Source organism: Sinocyclocheilus grahami, unplaced genomic scaffold (genome assembly GCF_001515645.1).
Source record: "Sinocyclocheilus grahami isolate Dianchi unplaced genomic scaffold, SAMN03320097.WGS_v1.1 scaffold1034.1, whole genome shotgun sequence".
In the NCBI taxonomy this organism is placed as follows: Eukaryota; Metazoa; Chordata; class Actinopteri; order Cypriniformes; family Cyprinidae; genus Sinocyclocheilus; species Sinocyclocheilus grahami.
The window spans coordinates 162,662-187,119 of NW_015506213.1; the positions used below are offsets into that span (position 1 = coordinate 162,662).

Here is a 24,458-nt window from a genome sequence, read left to right on the forward strand (position 1 = left end):
AGAGGGTTTTTTTTTTTTTTTTTTTTTTTTTTTTTTTTTTTGGAGGAAGCGAAGAAAAGAGCGTGATCGGACAAGAGCCCGAACACGAATCAATATCGGACATGCTTGCACTCGGTGGCGCGATCAGTTGCAGTGGCTAGTTGGACAGTAAAGTTTGTAACCTAGAGTGCTCCCAAAATAGTGAGTAGTTTTCGGACACTGGCTGTAACCATGTATACCATGTCTGTTTCGACACCCAAGATCCAAAAGCTAATTCTCCAGTCTACTTCACGTCTGAAAGGTTATTCAAATAAATAGGCTCTTACTTTACAACCTTATAAACTTATGACCATGTCCGATGTATAGGCCATTATGGACATTGTGGCGATTTTGCAGACAACATTTTATTCTATTATACAAATTAAACCCTTTGCAAACAATGCTACAAACTATGTGAGCAAAAAAACTAGGTTAACATACTACCGTTCTTTTTGCCATTGTAGTTTTCAATTCTGGAGTAACAATAAATAAAGCTATGTAATGATATTTTGTAGAACATAGCGTAACACGGCTACTTTACCTGGTCAGTGGACATAGTTTCCAAACTAGGTTTTTGCAGTCGCCGGTTCCATCAGCTTAGTCAACAAATTCATGTGTATATCGCTGCCCACTGGGAAGCTTATACAGGGGCAGTATTTACAACACTGGTAACAGACAAATGCACTTATCAACCACATGGGGGAACTCTGAGCAAATGCTACATAGTGTTGCTTTAAAGGATGTTCACTTCCAGAATAAACCTTTCCTAATAATATACTCACACCCATGTCATCCAAGCTCATGTTCATTTCTTTCTTTCTTTCTTCAGTCGTAAAAATTTGTATTTTTTTTTTTTGTTTGAGGAAAACATTCCAGGATTTTTCTCCATGTAGTGGACTTCAATGGTGGCCAAAAGTTTGAAAGTCCAAAATGCAGTTTCTAAGGGTTCTATATGATCCCAGCCGAGGAATAAGGGTCTTATCTTGCAAAATGATTGGTCGTTTCTTAAAAAAAAAACACGTGACCTAAGCAGAAGTACTGATCCAGTGTTTACAAGGTGAACATATAAAAAAAAAGTAATTGCCCTTTACAAAAAAGGTAAAACAATGATGTCGGATGATTTCAAAGTTGGAGGAGAAAATTAGATTGAGGTTAAGCGAAGTACAAAGATGAGGAACTAACTGCACGTGACGCTTCCAACAGGATTACGTAATGTGTTTCGCTTGATAAGACCCTTATTTTTTTTTGGCTGGGATCGTGTAGAGCCCTTTGAAGCTGCATTGAAACTGCATTTTGGACTTTCAAATCGTTGGCCACCATTGAAGTCCACTATATGGACAAAAATCCTTAAGTTTTCCTCAATGTAATATCTTTGTGACTGAAGAAAATAACTGAGTAAATTAACAATTTGTATTCTGGAAGTGAATTTATCCTTTAACAGAAGGGAGGTTATTCTGCTGTGTTGGTGGCTTGCTGCAGGGGTTTGCTCTGCCTGCATTCTGGAAATTATGTCCCATAGCAAGGGGTCTGCTATGAAGCAGTGCAGTTTTCCTTGAAAGACAAGAAAAGCCTTATTCTCGAAGACTTGTCATCACAGGGCTGCTGCATTAGAATGCTGGCAGAATCAAGAGTCTGGTGCAGCTCAACTGGCACTCCCGCGATGCACCAATTTTCACGGCAAGACTAGATATGCTAAGCCGTAGTGCATGCTCCCTAACCACCAAGAGAGCCATGGACCGCCTGCTGGCTTGGCCAGGCATTACAGAAGATGAGAGATTCATTGCTGACTTCTGATAATGTCCTTATCTCTACACCACCCTTTGACATCTGATGGTTTACAGTGTCAAAGACAGCAGACAGGTCCAGTATAAAGACAGATGATTTGGAGTTTGCTCTTGCCAGCCAAAGAGTTTCAACAATAGTCAGCAGGGCAGTCTCGGTGAAGTTTCCGCCTCTGAAGCCAGACTGGTTGTCATCACGTAGGTTGTTCTGTTGGAGAAAAGCAGAGAGCTAATTGAACTCTGTCAAGGGTTTGACCGAATAGGAAGATGAGAGATTGGTCTGTAGCTTTTAACTGCTAACGGGTCGAGTAGTGGCTTTTTGAGGGTACGTCCAACAAGATTTTATTTAATATAATAGGCATTATACGGTGTCCTTAAGATGCCTACATTTTCAAAAGAAAACCATATATGAAATCAGTAAAATATTTTCCTACTTCTGTACCACATCTTGGGCAACTCAATCCAGCTATACTAATCAAATCTGCATGTGTTCTCGAAGAACCTAATTAGCGCTATTTAGGTCTTGCATTTGTCATTTGATTGCCGATGTAACGAGCAAGATACAAGGAACAGACTCCAGAAGAATCTCACTCAAATTCGCCATTCCATGTATGGTCTAAAACAGTTATCATCTTTTGCCATAGAACAACAATTGTTAGTAAATTATCTTTGCAAAAATGTTATATGAATCTTATGTAAAGTGACAAACATATCTTTAGTAACATGAATAAATGAAATGAATAGCAGGCACAACACGCATGTACAATGTGAATCACCGTTTTCGAATACCTTTGTTTTCATAGTCACTCTACAACATGAAAGCTGCATTTTCAAATTTATGCACTTGGGCGAGTTTCTTCAAAGTTCTGTTTTCGCTGGACTTGGTGTAGGCTAAAACACAAATAAAATGTAGCCAGATGAATGTGGACGTAGCCTGAGCAGTGTTTACCCGAGCCTGTTTAAATGCAGTGGGAAAGTTGTCAGTAGTGAAAGATGTGCTGATTAGGTGAGTCAGAGCGGGTAGCAGAGATCTCCTTTAGTACGTGGGAAGGGATCGGGCCGAGTACGGCTGGCACAAAAAACTTTGGAGACCTCGTTCTCTGTGAGGGGTGAGAAAGCAGAGTGGAAATGTGTGGGTGGAGGTTGGTTGTAGAGAACTGTTGCTGATGGATGCCATCGTATCAAATGGCTGGTAAAGTCAGAGAGGAAGTGTGAGGTGGAGGAGAATGTAGTGAATAGTTTCTGGGTCTCAGGAGTCCGTGTTCGGTAGAAAACCGTATGTTTGTTTGATCACTGACTGGTTCTCAAGCCCTCATTTCCATCACCTGTGCTTCATGTCATGTTTGTATGTCCAAATGACCAGACTGTTCATTCACTCACTGCAAAGTCTCAGCTGAGCTGCGTTTCCTGTGTTTCCAGGTATTGTATGTTTGATTGTGGCTCTAATCTGCAGTTCTTGTTTGATTAGGCTACATTTTGGATTTGGTTGCCTGTGTTTGTCTTTTTATTTATTTATTTTTCCCGCTGTTCTTGCGTGTTTTAACCAAGCGGCAACCTCCCGCTCTCTCTCGTGAAGCCAACACGGAAGTGACTTAAACTGTAATTCATCGACTGGCCGCTAGAGGCTGGCTGCAAAAGGGAGTCAGTCCCATAGACTCCCCATGTTAAAATCCTAACTTTACAGCAGAAAAAAACATGTTTACAGCCCGGTTCAAAAAATGATTTTGGTCTATATAGCCAATTTTGCCCTTGATGACACCTGTGAGACGGGTGAAATAATTTTTTTTTTATTATAACTCATCTGTTTAAATTATATTAAGCCTTAAAGTTCTGCATAATTAAGGGCGTGGCCACTTGAGTGACCGGTGGATTGCCGCTGCGGTCACACCGTCGAGCTAGGTGGGTGTGGCTTCAGCAACCAGCTCCCGCCTCTTTGCCCATTTTTCGATTATCCGTGAGTGACGTGTGGTGACGCGCTGCCAAGATGGCGATGGCCGGCTCCGCCCACTTTTGAACTTCAAAAACGCTCTTCAGATATCTACGGGTGACGTCATATCTACACTGTAAAAAATTGTGATTTTAACAGTAAGATACTGTAAAAATGCTACAGTAAAGACCTGTTAACAGTAATTTCCATACTATATTCGGTGAATAAATGTAATTACATTTAATGTAAGTTTACAGTAAAATACTGTTAAAAATACAGTTTTTAGAAGTGAAAAAGAAAGTCATTGTATAATTTACAGTGACAAACCGTAAATTGACATTCCCTGCATGACTTCATATTTTTTATTTTTTTTTTTGTTTGGAATAACATGTTTCTTTTTTCTTATTAGTTGTGTACATCAGCTTTTAATCTTACATCTAATGTTGTTAAATCAATGTTTATTGCATTATTTCAGTATCGTGTGTCACCATGATGGGGTTTAGTGTTTGTGTGAATGACACTGCAGCTTCTATATATAAGTATTGTCCTCCGCTCGTAAAAAAAAAAACCGTTTGTTTGGTTCATCGTGTGACTTTCTCGTCGCCACCAGTTTTTGGTGGTTCTCGGTGTATTTCAATGGTTCAAAACCGATATTAGTACTTCAATATGTTGGTTTATTAACATTACATCAGTTAATGAAATACGGTAGTTTATTGTGAATTTAAGTCTGTAAAACCTAAAATGTTGCTACCATATTTTTTTACGGTGAAGTTCTGGCAACCACAGCTGCCGGTATTTTCCCGTAAATGTCACAGATTTTATTTTACAGTGTAACATTGCACATGTATGTACGTGATAAATACATTAAAATATTTTTTGTTACACTATTTTAAGGTGTTCTTGTTACGGTGTAATACATTTAATTACTGAGTAATATTAATTAACGTCATGCACTTACTATGTTTATGATTAGGGTTTAGTGTTACTTGTATGTAATTATGCATCATTTATCAATATTATAATAGTACATGTACAAGGACACCATAAAATAAAGTGTTACACTTTTTTTTTTAACAGTAAAGGGGTTTTATATTATAAGGGTTTTTGGAATGTAATAGAAACTAAAATTTTTAAAAAGTTGCACATGCATCACAAAACCATAATTAGGTTTATTTACTTATTTGTCAAATCCAATGCATAGTGAGGGAAATCAGTCAGTTCTTTTATTGTGGACAATTACTTGTTTACATTCGATCACTTTGTCCAATAATAATATAGTTACATTTATAAAGCAACATTCCCACAGCTCAAAGTACAGATACAGAAACTGAGGAAATGCTATGAAGGGAGTGTTCCAGAATTTTGCTAAAGTATACTGCTCAGATAGAGGACATTTATGACTAATGCACTAAAAATGTAAAACAATATGACATTACAATCTGGCCTATTATCATATAAGCACAATGCCTGGCATCAGTGAGTTTATTAAAGAACCTGTGGGGGGAGCCACATCCTGCCCTTCCTCGAGCCCACCAAACAAACACATCAAACTCCTGCAGTGGGAAACAACCTGTTCACCGCTCCCACATTCCTGCAGCGATGCTGGCATCATGAAGTGTTCCTCAAACATCTCTGACATTCCGATACAGACATCAAACCCTCATCATCCACAGGACTGAGCTCCAAACTCCTGACGCTTCTTACAGCAGGTGAGAGGAGTTTTATAGCATGCTGTCTTATATCATACTCTTCTCTACAGTACATTAATATTAGGTATTTGATACTGTAGGCTGTGATAATTTTGTTTGTTCATTTTATTTTGCACAAACATTTTTTATTAAATATGACATTCTTCTAAATAATAGTTAAACCATGAAATCATGTGCAAAACAGATCACGTTATATTTCAGTGCTCGTGTTACGGTGTATTAACCTGAAGTATGTGGGCTGCTGGGTTGAACTAAACGCACTGTTCTAGGTGTTTGATGGCTGTTTGTAATTGCATTTTAAATGTTTACATTTTCAGTAGCACTTTAAAACACACTTCTAGAGAGGTATGTGAACTGCATGAGCTCTGACTGGAGTTGAGCCAATGAAAGCAGCACGAAATGTTCTCACATGTTCAGCAGTGATGTAACTACAGGTGTTATGATGTTGTTATGATTTGTTAACCCATGTAGATCCATCATGATGTTGGAAATCTACCTGGTAATGACAGTTGCTGCCAGTGCTGTTTCTCAAGAGGCAGAAGAGCCTGTATCATATATGGCAAGTCTATTTACATAAAACTATAAATAATGCGTATCTTTTGAGCAGGCTGTAGTTTTGATATTGCAGTTCATATATATTTTAAATAGACAGGTAAAACATTCTTATACAGTGTTTTTTTCCCCCCTCACAGCAGTGCACAGAAGGCTATGAATATGATCCCATTAAAGAGGTATGCAAAGGTAATAAAATAATATTGTTGATATAGTATACTCTCTCTGACCAACAGTTGCCCCTTTGCCTATTTTCATGTCTCTAAGAAAGTGATTCTAAAGCATAATGCCAGTTTCCTCTCCATGTTCATGAACAGATATTGATGAGTGTGCCCTTGTCTCTGATGCCTGCAAAGGTGGCATGAAGTGCATAAACCACTATGGCGGCTACCTCTGCCTCCCTCAGAATGCCCAGATATTTGTCACTAATGGAGATGAATCATCCCAGCCCACAGACCCTATTCCCCAAACCCCCCTGAACCCCACTAATCCACAAACACGCACCCAGTCAAACCACAGAGGTGTAGCAGCTGGAGCCTCGCAGTGCTTGCCGGGTTTTACACTGGATGAGCAAAACTACTGCCACGGTAAGCCATTGTTCTTAACACAACAGTATTTGTGGCAGCGTTAGTCATTTATGGGCTTGGTAAGAACTTTTCCCCCATCATTGATTTTCAGCAAACAGTGCAGTTGGTGCTAAATTTCCAGATTTTCTTTGAAAAGGTTCTAAACTGAAAAGTTATTTTTAGTCAGTAAACAGGAAATATGCATTTCAGAAAATTATATTTTCCCAGCATTAAAAGTGCATAAAAAGTCATTACTTAATATTATAATTTAATAAAAAAGGTAAAAGACTATTTTTTTTTAAATGCAAACTGATATTTAGGGCCTTGCACTGACATTTTGGGTGGCATGTACTCAACTGAAAAAAGGGTACCCCTTTTATTTATAAAAATGTAATAGGGCTGCCCCCTAATAGTTGACTAACCATCAATTTTATTAGTCGCTTAATCGCAGAAAAAACATCCACAGGACGTGGCGAAGTCACGCAGATCAATGACAGCTGGTCTGTGGTAATTACAGTACATCGGTCAGGACATCTGAGTGTTCATTTCCATCGACCTCAAATGTGGCTTATCTCAAACATGGAAGTAGTTGCAATATTACAGGGCTGCTCGCTTTAACGTTAGCCTAGAAAATGTGCACTATTGAAGTTTGTGCAGAGTGTGGAAGCTGAACAGTAGCACGCTGACTGCATGACTGTTAACTTGGAGGCGCCGGTGCGATCATTTGCATTTAACTTAAAATACTCAATTTTTGCTTATACAGATAAAAGTAATACATCTTTCAAATATGTGAATCTGTCTACTTTTTGTGCCCTCACAATAACAACAAAACGTTGTGCTTTTGTAAAATAATGAAAGCAAAGAGGGTGCGCTTTCTGCCGTCTAGGTCTCTGAACTTCAGCACGTAAAAAAAACAGTTTGCCTCACAGACATGAAAAATATATCTATAGAAAATGTCTACTTTTAAATGAAGCAATTCAAAATGAAAACCCATATTTTTAGATTGTGATCCATATGAAACGTGCACGTCCACTGTGGAGATGAGTCAGTGTTGTCAACTTCATGACTGCAGCCAAAAATACAGAAAACATCAATCAATGAATTATTATAATGTTAAGGCAGTCTTCTGGCTGTTTTTCCCCATTTTTTTTTTTCCATAATCATTACTTCTGCCGGTGCACTGTGGCAAGCTTTATGCATGCGCTTGAGTGCTTATGAGCACTTAAAGGCTCATTATTAGGAATGATAGGGTTTATTAATATAAACGCCCAATTAGTCGACTAATCACTTAAAATTATCGACTTACTAGTTGACCAGCTCGCTTTAGTCGAGTGCAGCCCTAAAAATGAGTTGTGTACTGGTCACAGTGTCACCTGACTCCACTATCACCCCCTTACAATCACCTGAATACTGATCACTTGCACCTCGTCAGCAGCACCCTCATCAGCTGCTTTAGAAAAGCACACACTTCTCCCCAGCTCATTGTCTGTTCTTCTCATTGAAATATGGACCACTTTCCTGTCTACTTACCACCTGCAATTACCTTCAGTGTTCCCCCGTGTCTCCAACATCCTCTATCGTGTGTCTACTCATCCAAGTCTTCATCCCTGAGAAGTGTGTGCACTCCAGCGAATCCACAATCTCCCTCTATCTGCAAAGAGAGAAAACCTCTTCATTCTCCAGTATTGCATTGCTCCATTACTACTTACCCATTGCTACTCATGTACTCCTTTTCTCTGTTAAGAAAATCACTGTGTATTGCCCTCTAATCCTGTCTCTGGTCTTCTGTTATGGAAATACCAGACTCGGAGCAAACACCACCACATGATTTCCACGAACCCATTTCAGGAGATCGTGGATTCACTGTGGCGAGCCTTCGCATCCACAACAACATCGATCACCACACCAGTCACTCCTTCAGCACCTGTTTGTGTGGTTAGTCCCATGGCCAACCTGGCACCCTACTCTGGCTTGGAGGAGGGCTGCAATAGATTTTTTTTTCTACAATGCTCACTGGCCTCAAGATGCAGTCGCACCAATTTCCTACTGAAAAATCCAAGATCTTCTTTGTAATCACTCTTTTTTCAGGGTGAGCGCTCCAGTGCACGGAAACCATTTGGAACCAAGATGGCCCAGTCTCCCAGCCATTCAGTAGCTTCGTAGCTCATTTCTGAGAAGTGTTTGGAAGACCACTTGGTGATTCATCTATGGGTGATCAATTGTATCACTTAAATGAGGTAAAATGGCAATAACAGATTATACTCTGGCGACTAGTAGGTGGAATGAGTGCTTGCTCCTCACCCCCTAGCGAGAGGGTTTGGAATCCAAGTTGCAGCTGTATCTCACTGCCTACAATGATTCCATCGGTCTGGAACACTTCATTCAACTCTGCATTCGTGTTTCTCATAGTATGCAGACCTGTATGGAGGACTAACAGGGCCAAGAATCTTCTTCCTACCATCAACAGTCAAAGTATGCCAGCTCTCCAAAACCAGGTATAGAGCCCATGGTTGTGCACAATTCTCATTGCCCAGGGTCTTTGTACTGCAGAGCATGAGGGCATATAAACTCTTTATGCCCTGTCCATCCTCCTCGACCTGTGGTGAGTTGTATTCATACTCCTAGTTCTCATGCATCTCCACTTACCACTTAAGTCACCCTTACTGCTCGTGATGTCTCTCTTTCAGTACTCACTCGGGGGAGCTCTGCCATCAACTCCAGATCAAAAGAAGACCTATCAAAGTTAAGTCCAGTCGGTAACAGGAAGACCACTCAGCCACTGCCATATGCGTTTTTGTGTGGGACACATCCAGCTTGGCCAACTCTATCAAGAATCCCTGAATTTTCTGGTTCTGGAGGAATCCACCACTGGCATCATCCTGGGGCATTCATAGTCAAATAAACAACCCAGTGCTATCCTGGAAAATAGAAGTCTTGAAGTGGGGTGAAGTTACCCTGAATGTTTCCCTCTCCTTCCATGAATTCTTATTGACCTGTGAAAGTTCTCCCAGTTTACTCCACGTCCATCAAGAGTCTGGTAAATCAACAATCAGTGGATATACCTCCCTACTACGCTCCCTTCAGTGACATATTCTGTCGAAGAGAGCTTCCCAACTGCCTCCCCACAGGTCATGGGACAGTGCCACAGACCTATTTCTGGGTGAACTTGTGCTGCGTGGCAAGATCTGTCCATTATCCATCCCAACCCAGATAAGCCCTTTGTTGAAGGGCAGAAAGTGTGGCTCTCGACGAGTGACATCAAGCTATGTTTGTGTCTCCCGACGCTGTGGTGGCCTCTTGAAATATCTAGTGAACTAGGAAGGATATGGTCCTGAGGAAAGATCCTAGGTCCCCAGATATGATATCCTTGATCCTTCGAAAAATCATGGCCAGATCCTAGGCCGGACTGTAGCATGAGTGGCAGGCTTCATCGTATGAGTGCCACGAAGGAACGGAGTCATCCAATGGTGTCTCTCCAAAGACCCATCGCCTAAGGGGGTTTGGATGGCAGCTATGATCACCATGTAGACCATGTAAAATGGAGGGGTATAGACCCACATAGAAACAATTCTGGAGGAATGCCAACACTGATGCCACTGGGCAGTTAACTGGGTCCAATCAGTGTTCCCTGCCCCATGAGGTGAAAGCCCTCCACTTCAGAAAGAATGGTTCCCTCATGGCAGGAGCTATAGAGTTTATGATGCTCTCTGCAACCTCAGCCGAGAGACCAGAGTTCAGGAGCTGATCCCCCTTAGGGTCCAGACCTACAGTATCCACTTCTCTGACAGGGGGTCATATATTGTGCCAATGACTTGGAATAGCAGCTCCCTCCGGATGAGGATCTCTCACAAAGGACTATTCAGATGGGCTATAAAGTCCTACAACCACACTAGGGGCCAGCCAGATTTGGGGCCGGGAGGCTACAAGGAGTAAACTGATCCCATCCTGGTGAACTCGCTCTAGAACTCCCGGGAGCAGTACAATTGGGGGAAAAGCATACAGAAGTAGCCTCGGCCATGTCTGTATCATAGTGTAGCAAGAGGCCCAGTTGTAGTGACTACGCCACCCCGGATTACCGGGGAAAATAGCCCAAATAAGGGCACGCAAATACGTTCCACATGAATGGAGCAAGAGGCGTGAATCTCCGTACAAACAATCTTTTATTAAGGCTAAAAGAATTGGCTGATATTAATTTTAAAACCCACAGCCGGCACACACCAAGGTCATCGGTCCAAAAAAGAAAAACAAAAAAACATCCTAATAATAATAATAATGCTGTAGAAAGCGGAGTCTTCCTATATGAGAAGTGGGTGAATGTAACCGCACCAGGTAGGCAAAAGAGAAAAATCACACCAATCAGTATCACACCCACAAGATTAACTGCAATAGTGACACACACGAAAATGGCCACCCCGAGTGAAATAATATCCATGGTGCTGTCAAAACCTGACCCGCTCCCGGAAGAACTCCACTCTACTTCCGCTCAACCCGTTAATACGATGGTGTAATGCTCCTGACAACAGATCATACAACAACAACCAGCTAGGTGACAGCTACAACAACTGGTGCTACGACCTGGGCTACGTTACACTGCAAGGCCACAATCAATGGGAGCCATGAAGGCACACCACACTGAAACACAACAACGCACCGCACCCAGTATATCTCAGCAGCCTAACAACACACTTGGAAGGCCACAACAGAAAGGAAGAGGCGGGCTTTCGACCATGACACACAGCAAGAGGCAGAACCAACCAACTTGCAGTGGGGCAAAAAAGTATTTAGTCAGCCACCAATTGTGCAAGTTCTCCCACTTAAAAAGTAAATTCTTTAAAAATCCTACAATGTGATTTTCTGGATTTTTTTTTCTTTCTCATTTTGTCTCTCATAGTTGAGGTATACCTATGATGAAAATTACAGGCCTCTCTCATCTTTTTAAGGGGGAGAACTTGCACAATTGGTGGCTGACTAAATACTTTTTTTTCCCCCACTGTATATACCCTAAACGGGCGATCGCTCACTGGCCACATAATTAATAATGGTGAAGTTTTAGCAACATCACTACAATAGCATCCAGTCCAAGAGGAGCTGAATATATGGAGTGGACAGTGGGTTGTTTCTTGTTGTGCGAACAAATCTAATTACCTAAGCCTGCTCGGAGGCCACCACCATCGACAAAATGCCATCGAATTTTGATGGTCTAGAATCGAACTGGATTCTGTATCCCCTTTTCTATTGCATGCAGGATCTACTGACACACAGTCAGCGAAAGTTGAGGCTGCCGAAAAAGTCTTCTAAGGGAATAAGATTTTCGAGGCTGATCCCGGGTGTATCTCGGGACAAGGCAGGGGATGAACCTTTTGAAGTCTGATGATTTTCATTTAGCCTCCTGGAATCTCTTGACGGCCAAACTGACAACATCACTGAAGAGGCCAGAAGGAGACAGCGGGGCATCAAAGAAGGTGGTTTTATTTCTGTCCTTGGTGCTTGATAGATTGTTTCTCTCCATGGCCACTAATGCTGACATGAAGCAGCCGATGACTCAGGCTGTGTCCTTGGTGGGCCAGAGACGAGTCATAACTTGCTTTTGTGGCACACTTACTGCATCTCTGCTGGTCATTTGTTAATCTTAGACATGGTATGGGTCATAACCGTCACCAGCTTCTCATAAGCAGGGGATATAGATGGCGAGTCCTCCATATTCAATTCAACTCAAGTTTTTGTACAGCACATTTCATGATACAAATAATTGCAAAGCAACTTTACAGCAAATTAAGTTTCTACAATATTTAGTGGTAGCTTATCAGTGGTGACTGTCAGTCAATGTACATATGGCAGAAATGTACGGAAAAATCAATTAAAGACGTAATCAAACAGACGATGAACACTATTAACAGCAATTATTATATGATGCAATCAAACTTGTAGCAAAATTTGGTAGTTCAGAATCAGAATCAGAATGAGCTTTATTGCCAGGTATGTTTACACATACAAGGAATTTGTTTTCGTCACAGAAGCTTCCACAGTGTAACAGAATGACAGTGACAGAACAAAAAACACCAATAATAAAAAATAGAACAAGTAAATAAGGAATAAAAATATATAAATTGACAGTTGTATGTGCAGGTATATTACAATAGACAGTTTTTGTATGTACAGGTACTGTATATTATGTGCAAATTTGAGGTGTAGACTGAGTATGTGTGTTAGATAAATAAGTGTATGAGTGAATAAATAGTGTGTGTGTTCCACAGTTATTGTTAAGTGTTCATGAGATGGATGCCTGAGGGAAGAAACTGTTCCCGTGTCTGGTCGTTCTGGTGCTCAGTGCTCTGTAGCATCGACCAGATGGCAACAGTTCAAAGAGGGAGGGTGCTGGATGTGAGGGGTCCAGAGTGATTTTGCTAGCCCTTTTGCTCACTCTGGATGAGTACAGTTCTTGGAGAGAAGGGAGGGTTGTACCAATGATTCGCTCAGCAGTCCGGACTACCCTCTGAAGTCTTCTGAGGTCAGATTTGGTAGCTGAGCTGAACCAGACAGTTATTGAAGTGCAGAGGATGGATTCTGTATGTTGTTTCAGGGTTGGCATCATCTGAGGTCCTCTGAGGGGTTGGCATCATCTCTTCTCAGGTGTTCTGGATCCAGACTGAAGCTTGTGTAAATCCTAGTTCCGTGGCAAAAACAAAGAAACAAATAGAGACATAATTAGCGTAGCTGCTGTTCCAACATCATATCTCCCACCTTGATGAAGAGACAATATCCACCTCCTCAGAGCTGGACAACATCAACATCGGGCTCTCACTTGGGGTGGAAGAATCCTTGGAGCAGGCTTCTGGATCCCAAGTGCAAATGCTGGAGCACATGGGAGAGAGCCGAGAAAGGGCCGAAGCCATCTCCGGGAGCTCCACTTACGACCCCCAATATCGAAGCTGCCGCACTGCCTCCAGGATCAGAGCATTTTGATTGGCAGCTGCTCACAATGTGCACTCCTTCGAGAGCTGACCACACATGCTCTGCTCCCAAGTTGTGTGTACACAGATTGTGTGTCCCCACCCATGATGTAGCACCATCACACATCACGAGTGGCACAGCACCAATCAGGATTGGTTTACTTCAGACACAGTCTCGCAGAAGCATTCCCCACATAGTTAGTGCAAGTTCCTCAAAGGGGAACATCATTTGCATCGTAAATGCAAACAGGAAGAGATCATGGATTTAAACAGGAAATAGACTTTAAAAATTGTGCTTTTGGTGCACTTGGTTCTGGACCAGGTCTTTGCTCTGGAAGGGGGGGAAAATGCCATGTAATGTTGGGATTTGACCCAATGATGCAATCCTTGGTTCATCATGCAGTGACAAGGATCCTGAAAAGCACTTTCTGTCCAGTAAATCTGGTTAAATCGAGCTGTCTGTAGCTATACTTTAGGCTCTGGGTTCCATGTGGAGGGATTACTAAATGAATGTTCCTCTTTTCATATTCATTAATTTCATTATACTCGTCAATGGTCCACACATTGATCAGTCTGTGTAATTGTGTATGTTTGGGCAGATGTAGATGAATGCTCCCAAGGCCTACACACCTGCAATGCAGACCAGATCTGCTACAACACAAGAGGCTCCTACACCTGTCAGTGTCATCCTGGATACCAGAAACATGGAGAACAGTGTGTGGGTAAGTTCACACTGCACTCTAGTCATCAAAGCAGCCTACTGATATAACAATATATACAATAATTATAATCCTGTAATAAGTATATATAATCATGCCGGTAAGTGCAGGTTAGCAATGTTTTTGGGTTGTTCTAGAAAACAAAACTTATCTGGTGAAACACTGGTCAGCCAGTGTGGTCGTTCTAGTTAGTGTGGTTGCTGGTTAAGCTAGAGGGTCAACAGGTTTTAGTTGAACTGGTCTAGAGGGAACTCTAGTCGGGAGAGGTCTTCTCTAGTGTCTATTATGTCATTAGTATCAAATATAAATACTTCTGTAAAAAACATTACACTTATATTGTTTGTAAATAATATGCTTATAATAGTGAAATAAATAAAGATGATAATTGGCTTTAAATCAAAATAATCTCAGTGAGGCATGGAAATTAAAATTCTAGGCCAAAAATAAAAAAGCTGATTTTTTTTTCTTAAATAATAGACACACTTACTGGATAATTTTCTCACCCGTAATTAATACAGTAAGTGTTGGGTAACAAAAGTTCTCAGCATTTCTGTCAAGCTTGCCCAGCATATGACGAAGCCCTCATTGCATTCAAAACAGACATTCTCATTTACATCTGTGACCCTGGAGCACAAAACCAGTCATAAGTCGCTGGGGCATATTTGTAGCAAAAGCCAAAAATACATTGTACGGTTCAAAATGATACATTTATGCCAAAAATCATTAGGATATTAAGTAAAGATCATGTTCCATGAAGATATTTAGTAAATTTCCTACCATAAATATATCAAAACTTAATTTTTGATTAGTAATATGCATGGCTAAGAACTTCATTTGAACAACTTTAAAGATGATTTTCTCAATATTTAGATTTTTTTGCACCCTCAGATTCCAGATTTTCAAATAGTTGTATCTCGGCCAAATATTGTCCTATCCTTACAAACCATACATCAATGGAAAGAGTATTTATTCAGCTTTTTAAGAAACCCTGATGACTGGTTTTGTGGTCCAGGGTCACATTTATGGATTTAGCAGACACTTTTATCCAAAGCATCTTAAAAAAAAACAATGTCAGGTTTATTAGACAGCTTTTCGGTGTATCTCTAATACTCTAAATTAAGTAAGTGAGTAGGTAAGTAAGAAAGTCAACTTAATTAGGTTCTCGGTCTGAGGTCCCCCTGCCCCCTTAAATTAAACTCCCTACAATGATTTTATTTAATAAAACTGTCTGAAACATGATAATACGTGTCTTCACTACCTTCCACATTAGACTTGGTCAATTAAGAAAATCTTCATCTGTGAAAAGTTTTTTCTATCACCCTGTAAATGTGTTAAGAATAGTATATAAGCTTATTCAAGCACTGTGTGTGTGTGTGTAAACCTCTTTGCAGATAGAAATGAGTGTATGCTATCACACTACTGCATGCACAGATGTGTGAACACTGCTGGCTCGTATTACTGCGAGTGTAAAGATGGCTACCAGCTCGCCAGCAACAACCACAGCTGTGTAGGTGAGTCAAAGACCTAACCTGCCTTTCTATCTGCACAGCTTTGCTCAAGAATGTGTGTGTTCAGTGGAATTCAAGATATCCTTCAGTATCTCTCTAAACTTCTGTTTTGCATTTGCTCTCACACTCTGATGGTCCAGGCCTGTGCTTAGTAACATATCCCATATTTTTAATTTACATCTCTCTCTTTGTAAACAGCATATCACATTAATTAATTAAAAAAATTGCAAGGTGTTGAAGGGGTTTGTTGGAGTTAATCTGAAAAATATTAAATGTTAAATAGCAGTCTGTTTTTAAGTGTTATATTGACTGTAGAAGAATCTTTGAGCAATATACAGGACAATTCTTATATTAGAATAGTACTCATTATCTTTTTGCGCTTATTATCACTTTTAATACCATAATGTGAAATAGATGTCAGTACGATATAAGGGCAAGAAGGCCTAGCTGATAGATTATCATATTACCATGCTTCACAGTTCTGCCAAGAATTTGATTTCAGATATTTAACAAAGATATGTAAAACATCTCATAGGGTGGATAGCAGTAAGAGGAGCTTCAAATTAAAGGTGAATCTGTTGTTAGCACAACATATTTCAAAAGGAGAGAGACCAGTTGGAATTGATCCCAGAGTTTAGTGAAACAGGCAAATGCATGTTAATGTAAGGGGGTCTTTCAAAGGTGTAGTTTGCAACTCCACATTGTTCAGCTGTTTTGAGGGTACAAAGGAATGTGAAACTTTAGCCTAGTACCTAACTTCTGAATCAACGCTTAAAGATCTTTGCCAATAAAATATGATCAACAACATGAGGAATTCCTCAGCGAGGAAAGGTTTCCTGCAAAAGTATTTGTACACATGCATTCATTGGAAATGGAAGAACATGCTGATAAGAACGGCTCTTAGGACCAGTACAAGCACACCAAATATGTGTCCAAGGTCCTGTAGGACTGTGTGCAGGGAAGCCTCATGATGAACAAAAGAATGTTTCTTTTACAGGCAGCTCAACTGATGCATGTGGTACCCAACTATAACTAAAAGATGGAAATTAGAAGTACACAAGAATTGATTTAGAAACACTGGATTCCGTGCTAAGGTTTGAGTATCATATCTCAGCTTGTGATGTTCCTCATCTGTAAACGGCTTTGCATAAACTAAAACAATAGAAGAGTTTATCCATCATGGATGGGACCAGTTAAAGAGGACGAAACACAAGTAGGTTTGTGTAGGTTTGCAAATATATATTGAAAGGCAGGGAGGATATCCTATCATTGCTATTCGGACTGAGTGCAAATATGGACAAACATGAGCCTGAGCCATCCCTACAGAAGAAGTACATACACACACACACACGCACACGCCTACTTGATGCTTTGACTCGTTTTGGAGCTTTTTTTGTTGTTGTTAAAGAAGAAATATATGAACTGTCCATATAAATAATGTTTCTATTAACTAATGTTTAAAGATATTGTAAACAAGCAATATTACACATGGAAGTGTGCTGAATATGACTGAGTAAATTACCTGTCGATAGATTAGATGTATAATTGTGTTCAGTAACTGTGTATGGATTTGTTTCAGATGTGAACGAGTGTGATCTGACTCAGTCGTGCCAACATCAGTGTTTCAACCTCTTGGGCTCGTATATCTGTCAGTGTGATCAGGGTTATGAACTCGCGCCGGATTCAGTCTCTTGTGTGGGTAAGTGCTATGCTGGATGTTCCTGTGCTTGTTTCGAGTGCACTTTCTACTTGCCAAGTGTATTAGTTTGTGCAGGTTCAGTGCTTAACATATAGTAACGAGAGCTGTCAAAAGGGGTGCAAAAACTCATTTGAATTTAAAATATTTTTTTATATAATATTTCAAAAAATTTGACTTGCATTCAGATTTTAAAGAAATGATTTCAGTTAAAAACTAAGATGAGTGGACACCAAGAGGGCGCAATGACTAAATACAAACATGTAAAAATGGTCCTTTTTGTGAATAAAGTATTTGTGAATTCTTTGTTAGTTGTTTATTATCCACGTTTCATTGCGTTCTTACGGAAAGAGCACATTCATTACGTGATATGTTTGGGTGTTATTTCACCTGCTACTAAGCACTTCAGATTACCGGTGCTCATTCACAAACATGCCAAATATCATACAAATTGAAATGCAGTTATTGCATTTTGGGCATTTTCATCTGAAATTCAATTGTTTGAGTTCGAAATTTTGATTGGACAGCCCTACAAGTAATTCTTTATCATTAGCTAGATAGTTTTCAGCCTGGTTTTAGGCAAAGATGATGGATGTTTAATTGTCGCTGTTTGTTGAGTTTGTGTTGTTCTGCTGTGTGTCTAGACATCGACGAGTGTGCATTCTCCAGCTACATGTGCCAGTATGTGTGTATTAACAGCCCGGGTGGATATTCCTGCATCTGCCCAGAGGGATATCGGCTGCAGAGAACAAGAATGTGTCAAGGTATCGGCCTCCTCCTTCATAAAATATAGCACTCGTCATTGCCTGGCCTCCTCTCTATCCATCCACACCCAGATATTTCACATCAGAGCAAGATGGGCCAGGAATTCCCAACCACTTGCTAACGGAAACAATGCAGAGCTCACATGGGTTACACTTTATTTCAAGGTGTCCTTGTTACAATGTAATTATACATTTAAGCACGGAGTAAAATTAATTAACAGCATGTACTTACTGTAGGTTTAAGGTTAGTTGCATGTAATTACGCATGATTTACTGTTATTACTAAAGTGCATGTAACAAGAACACTAAAAATAAAGTGTTACCTTCCTACTTTAAACAAAAAGGCTGTTTATCTGTTCTGAACACAGGGAAAGATGTTAGATGAAGTTTATGTTGTGTATCTTGCCATTTGAATTTCCAGTAGCGATGTTACTTCTGTAATTTGACGTACGTCTGACTGAAATGTGACATTCAACGTGAAAAACTTTGTGTGCTTTTTGCCTGAATGTTCATTCATAGGATAGATATGACTTATTGCTAATCACAGTCTTTTCTCTGGCATAGACATCAATGAGTGTGACACAGGTCACGAGTGTAGGGAAGATGAGATGTGCTGGAACTATTACGGAGGTCATCGCTGCTACCCTCAGGACCCGTGTCTGGAGCCTTACGTGCTGACGTCGGAAAAGTAAGTCAGTCTGTGTTTATATCCAAGTACTAGAGCTAGAAATGAAGATCACAGAACACACCAGAGACACAAGTTTTGATTTCACACTTAAGCATGGGGGGAAAAAAAGAGAGTAATGTTCTTGCTCTTATTCCTAGCCGGTGTTCGTGCCAGTCTGCGGGTGCGTGTCGAGGCCTGCCGCAGTCTATCATTTACAAATACATGAGCATTCATTCAGAGCGCACCGTACCAGCAGATATCTTCCAGATTCAAGCCACAAACATCTTCTCCAGTGCACACTACACCTTCAGGATTAAAGCTGGCAACGATGGAGGAGAGTTCTTCCTTAGGGTGAGTAACCAAACCTTGTATTTTTGCATTTAACAGCTGCATGAAACTAAACTGTCAAAGACATTTCATTTGATATTTCTTTGGCAGATTATATTTTCATGTGGTTTCTGTGGTTTGACCACTGAGTGGTGCTGTACGCCAGCTGCATTAGTAGCTTTAGGCCGTAGTGATGGAAAGCCATTTGTTGACGAATTAGATATTACTGGTCACACTGTACATTCAGGTTTAACACAGTTTCTTGTTAGGCAAGGTAAGGCCTGATTTGTGCAGCACAGTGCAGACATGCAGGCAATTCAGCTTTGCTTTCCCTGGTATCCCATAATAAAATATAAATGTCTTGATCATGCTGAACTTAAACATTTCTCTGTGTCTCTGTATCAGGGAAAAAATAGGAAAACATTAGTCAAGACATGTGCTCCACCCTGGTTGTTTCCCCAAGTTCTCTCCAAAGCACAGAGCGTGATATTTGACAGCACATTTATCATTGTGGGGAAATATAACTATTTTCTTTCTTTCTTTCTTTTTCTTTTTTTTTTTTGCCAGTGCTGTGATTTGAATAAACTTTAAAACAGTGTCACTGTTACCTTTTAAATAACTTCTGGAGGAAGATTGGGAACCAGCTGGAGGAGGATGGGAGAAAGTCTGTTTAGATGGTGTTTAATTGCACAGGCTTCATCTTTATATATTGAACTTATTGTGAAATAAAATAACATGTATCATGATATTGGATTTTGGTCACCTGTAGCTTATCCAAAATGCTGCAGTGAGGCTTTTAACAAATAAAGAGAGACCACATCTCACCTGCTCACCTGCATCATTACACAGGTTGCTGATTAAGTTTTGAGTCCAGTATAAGGTGCTTTCATACTTTATGCTGACTTGTCAGTTGCAACATTCTGAGGTGTGTTATGTGCTGATAACTACTGTCATCAGTAGCAATGCTGAATAACATAACGTTCATCTGGATATCATGGATTTGTTCTCTCTGGTTTCATACAAACACAGATGCTGAAATCTTGCATCTTTGTTATAGCATTGAAAATTAATGGACAGATTTCAGTATTACTGTTGACTTCAGTTTTAATTAATTGTGGGGCAGTCGTGGCCTAATGGTTAGTTGGACTTGTAACCCGAAGGTTGCAGGTTCGAGTCTCAGGTCCGGCAGGGATTGTAGGTGGGGGGAGTGAATGACCAGTGCGCTCTCTCCTGCCCTCAATACCACGACTGAGGAGAGACCCTTGAGCAAGGGACCGGGGGTGTGTGTGTGTGTTCACGGTGTGTGTGTGTGCACTTGGATGGGTTAAATGCAGAGCACAAATTCCGAGTATGGGTCGCCCCACGTCACTTCGCTTAATAGTGTAAAATTGTTGCAGTGTTTATCTTTTTGCCAGGGTGAATGTTTTGCGCACTGTAATGTAGTAGCCCACAGTGTGGTAGATATAAGGGAGCCTCCGCTTCGCTTCAGGAGCCTGATCACCTCAGCTTTCTTTGCTCTCATCTGAAATGAAGAGATGACTGTGCCTTTGCTGTTGTAGGCTCAAGACTGTGAAATGGTTTGTATTTAAGGCTCTGTATTGTAAGCTGGGTGCTCTGTGTCACGTGCTGGGTGCTGATACTAAGCGCATGATGCAGGAGTAATTCCAAAACAGTCCTTTAATGATAAATCCACACAAGAAACAGAAGGCTCTGCCTCACCATTTTCTTGCGGGTATCTCAGACTGCTGGTAATGTGTGTAAAACCGCTTGCAAAGTTCTTAAAGAGTGCACAGCTATACCGTGGTCCATTGTCTGACATAACAGTCTTGACATAATTCCGTGACGGCTAAACACATCCTTCAGTGCTGCAATAACTATATTGGCTGTGGCTATATTTAGACGTGCTACTTCAATGTAACATGAAAAATAATCCACAACCAGAAGATACTGTATGTAGTCTTTTCCCAGAAAAATAAGTCTGTGCCCACCCGCTGCCAGGGTCTCTCAGGCACTGGGGTTGTCAGCAAGGGTCCTCTGTGTTCTGCCCTATGCTGGGAGCATATGCTGCAGTTTTCCACGAGCTGACTTGTGTACGGACAATCCTGGCCTCCAGACGGCCTGGCGAGCCCTAGCTCAGCACTTGACTATATCCTGGTGACCATCGTGTATTTTGTGGAGGACCTCTTGCCTCATGCAGTGGGGAATCACAATCATTTGGCCCCTTATGAGCAGCTCTCCAGCAACAGTAAGATTTTATCTTTCAGGCCAGTATGGCCCCAAATCAGGAGGAAGGACATGTTTTTCCGGCCACTCATTCTCACAGTATTAAATGAGTTTTGCACAGATGGGATCGGCTTTCTGATTCTTAATTATTGTATTGAAACCTTGCATCAGTAGCTGGGAGGGCCTGAACCACAGCATCCACAAACACCTTAACATCGTCCTCATCCTTTTTCTCTTTCTGCGTAAACGTGTGTTTCACTGGAGCTCTTGATAATGTATCAGCAGTTATGAGCTGCTTACCAGACATGTGCACAATGTTGAAGTTCACTCATCATTCTCAGACGGAACCACAGGATTCATGAAGGGAGCTCATTTAGTGCTTCGGTGCTCAACAGTGAAAGCAGTGGTTTGTGATCTGTCTCTAGTCTATATTTTAGACCAAAGATGACAGATGTTCACATGCCCACATGATGGCAAGGACCTCTTTTTCTATTTGTGCATAATGTTTTTCTGCCTCAGACAGGCCCCTGGAGATGAACACCACTGGTTTCCATGTTCCATCTGCTTGTTTTTACTCCGAACACCCCCCAGGCCAAAGGAGGAGGCATCTGCAGCGACACGTCTCAGCTGACAGTGAGTATGAGGCCAACACCTGATGAGAGCTCAATTCAGCTTTCAATTTCTGAATTGGCTTTTTTTGTGGTATCACCATTAATTTTTCTCACTAAGCAGGTCTTTGAGTGGACGGGTGGACGATGCAAGGTGAGGTAAAATTTTCCTAGATAATTATCCATGCCCAGCAGTCTCCGCACTCCTTCCACCCCAGTTGGTTCGGGCATCTCCATAATCCCCCTGACTTTGCCAGGGTCTGGTGCAACTCCTTCTGCTGTGATGTGATGACCCACAAACATAATGTTGTCTGCAGCAAACACACACTTTTCATTCAAGGTCAACCCCTCTTCTTGCAGACTTTGGAGGACACAATGCAGTCCCTCATTGTGATTGTGCATATCCTCACCGTATACTAATATGTCATCTGCATGACACACGACCCCTTCGCATCCTTCCAGCATTTGTGATATGTGGCATTGAATATGCTCTGGGGCTGTCAAGATTCCAAATGGTAAACGGTTGAACGCATATCTCCCGAATGGGGTGATAAATGTTGTCAACAGTTTGCTCTCCTGGGACAACGGGATCTGTCAGAACCCTGATGTTGCATAGAGCTTTGTGAAAACTTTGACTCCTGAGAGCATTGTGAGCGTCTGGTCCACTGCTGGGAGAACATGTCTTTCTCGCCGCACCCACTTAAGTGGGTCAAATTGACACATCTTCCCTTGAGCCTTGGGCACAATGAACATACCATGGAGTGGGTTGGGTCACTTTGGAAATAACCCCCATGTCCTCCATGTGTTTCAGCTCAGCACGCACCTTATCTCTCATGGGAAGAGGTACCTGGCGTGGGGATGAAAGGGTATATGGCACTGCACTCGGTTCCAGCTTAATTGTGTAAGGCTCCTTTGATTTCCCCAAGCCCGAGAAAACTGAGGGGTATTTGGCTCTGATGTTGTCCTGTTGCGCATGTACTGTGTTAGAGACGCTGTATTAAAGGGGTCATATGATGCTTTTTTAAAGTCAAGTCAAGTCTGCTTTATTGTCAATTCTTCCACATGTACAGCACATACACACAGAGAATTGAAATTGTGTTACTCTCAGACCCTTGGTGCATACAGATAACACTAACAGTAGAACATAAATACAGATTTAAATATAAAATACAACTATACAATTATACAAATAAGGTCAAATGTAAAAAAATATATATAAAGCAGCACAAGGCACATGGCAGATAGAGTACAAACCAGTGAAGTAAACAACAGTGCAGATATAATGATTGTAGTGCAAAAGAGCTTATTCAGACTGATTAAAGTGACTGTGTGTGTGTATTTGGGAGGGGGGAGTGGGAGAGTCCATCAGAGGGTCAGAGTTCAGTGGTGCATGGGGCAAAAGAGGGGAGGAGGGGCAAAGTTGGGAGGGAGTTCAGCTTCCTGACAGCCTGATGGATGAAGCTGTCCTTAAGGTTGGCCCTAGCTGTCTTCAAGCTCACCTCATCTCCAGCTCTGAAAGCAGCGTTCCGCGTCTTCAGGAGTCCGTAGAACTCCCCTGTTAGCCACGGCTTCTGGTTGGCCCGGACAGTGATGGTCTTTGAGACTGTTAGAGTTGGTGTATTTTTGGGAACACACTCATTAAGTCTGCGTGGTTGAAATCCCCATCCAAGATGAGAAAAGTATCAGGGTGGGCTGTCTGCTGCTCACTGATGTGCTGGTACAGTTTATTCAGTGCCTCGCTCCTGTTGCTGTTGTTGGAGCTGGGAGGGATGTATAGAGCAACGAGCAGTATAGCTGTATATTCCCTCGGTAGATAGAACGGCTGGCACGTAATAATCATAAACTCCACCAGGGGTGAGCAGTGTTTGCAGACCACAACAGCATCGCGGCACCACGCATCATTGATGTAAACAAAAAGCCCTCTGCCGCGGGTCTTACCTCCCTCGACGCGAACTCTGTCCGCTCGATAGCATGTCAGCTGATCGAGATGAATAGCGCAGTCCGGAACGCTGTTGTTGAGCCATGTTTCCGTGAACACAAAAACACAACAGTCTCTTACAGTCCTCTGAGTTGAGCGTAGTAGTCGGATGTAGTCCAGTTTATTGGACAAAGAGTGTACGTTAGCCAGTACGATGGTGGGGTTCCCGCAGCTCTTCGGCGTGCGTAGAGTTTAACTCTAAAAATGTGGTTCTGCCGACATCGAGCAGAAACTCATGACTGTATGCGTGCTTAGAGACAGATAGACGCGACGAATTCATACAAAAACACTGCGACTCACAAGACAAAAAACACGAAAACACCTTTCTGTCGGGAGAGAGAGAAGCCGCAGTGTGTGAATGCGCCACCATCCTTAAAGATCATTATTTTGTGTGTTTGGTGTAACAGAAGATGTTGACATGCTTTAATGTTCAAAAAACACATTATTTTTCAAATACTGTACATT

At 41.4% G+C, this 24,458-nt stretch overlaps 1 protein-coding gene across 5 annotated transcripts in view; it reads left to right on the forward strand.

Annotated features, from left to right (window-relative positions):
- The first annotated feature begins 5,146 nt into the window (after positions 1-5,146).
- LOC107565914 (EGF containing fibulin extracellular matrix protein 1) overlaps positions 5,147-24,458 on the forward strand; it is a 38,333-nt gene continuing 19,021 nt past the window's right edge. For 2 of the 5 annotated variants that reach the window (XR_001606445.1, XM_016251211.1), the window contains exons 1-10: positions 5,147-5,435; positions 5,907-5,994; positions 6,128-6,176; positions 6,305-6,574; positions 14,103-14,225; positions 15,614-15,733; positions 17,310-17,429; positions 18,071-18,190; positions 18,755-18,878; positions 19,016-19,208. Coding sequence is in view for 4 of the 5 variants with exons in the window: in XM_016251211.1 (XP_016106697.1) it covers positions 5,914-5,994; positions 6,128-6,176; positions 6,305-6,574; positions 14,103-14,225; positions 15,614-15,733; positions 17,310-17,429; positions 18,071-18,190; positions 18,755-18,878; positions 19,016-19,208 (1,200 nt within the window). In the remaining variant the exon portion in view is untranslated. Of the gene's footprint in view, positions 5,436-5,752; positions 5,781-5,906; positions 5,995-6,126; positions 6,177-6,304; positions 6,575-14,102; positions 14,226-15,613; positions 15,734-17,309; positions 17,430-18,070; positions 18,191-18,754; positions 18,879-19,015; positions 19,209-24,458 lie in introns of those variants that run through there. The other 3 variants (XM_016251212.1, XM_016251214.1, XM_016251215.1) reach the window with 3 other exon arrangements.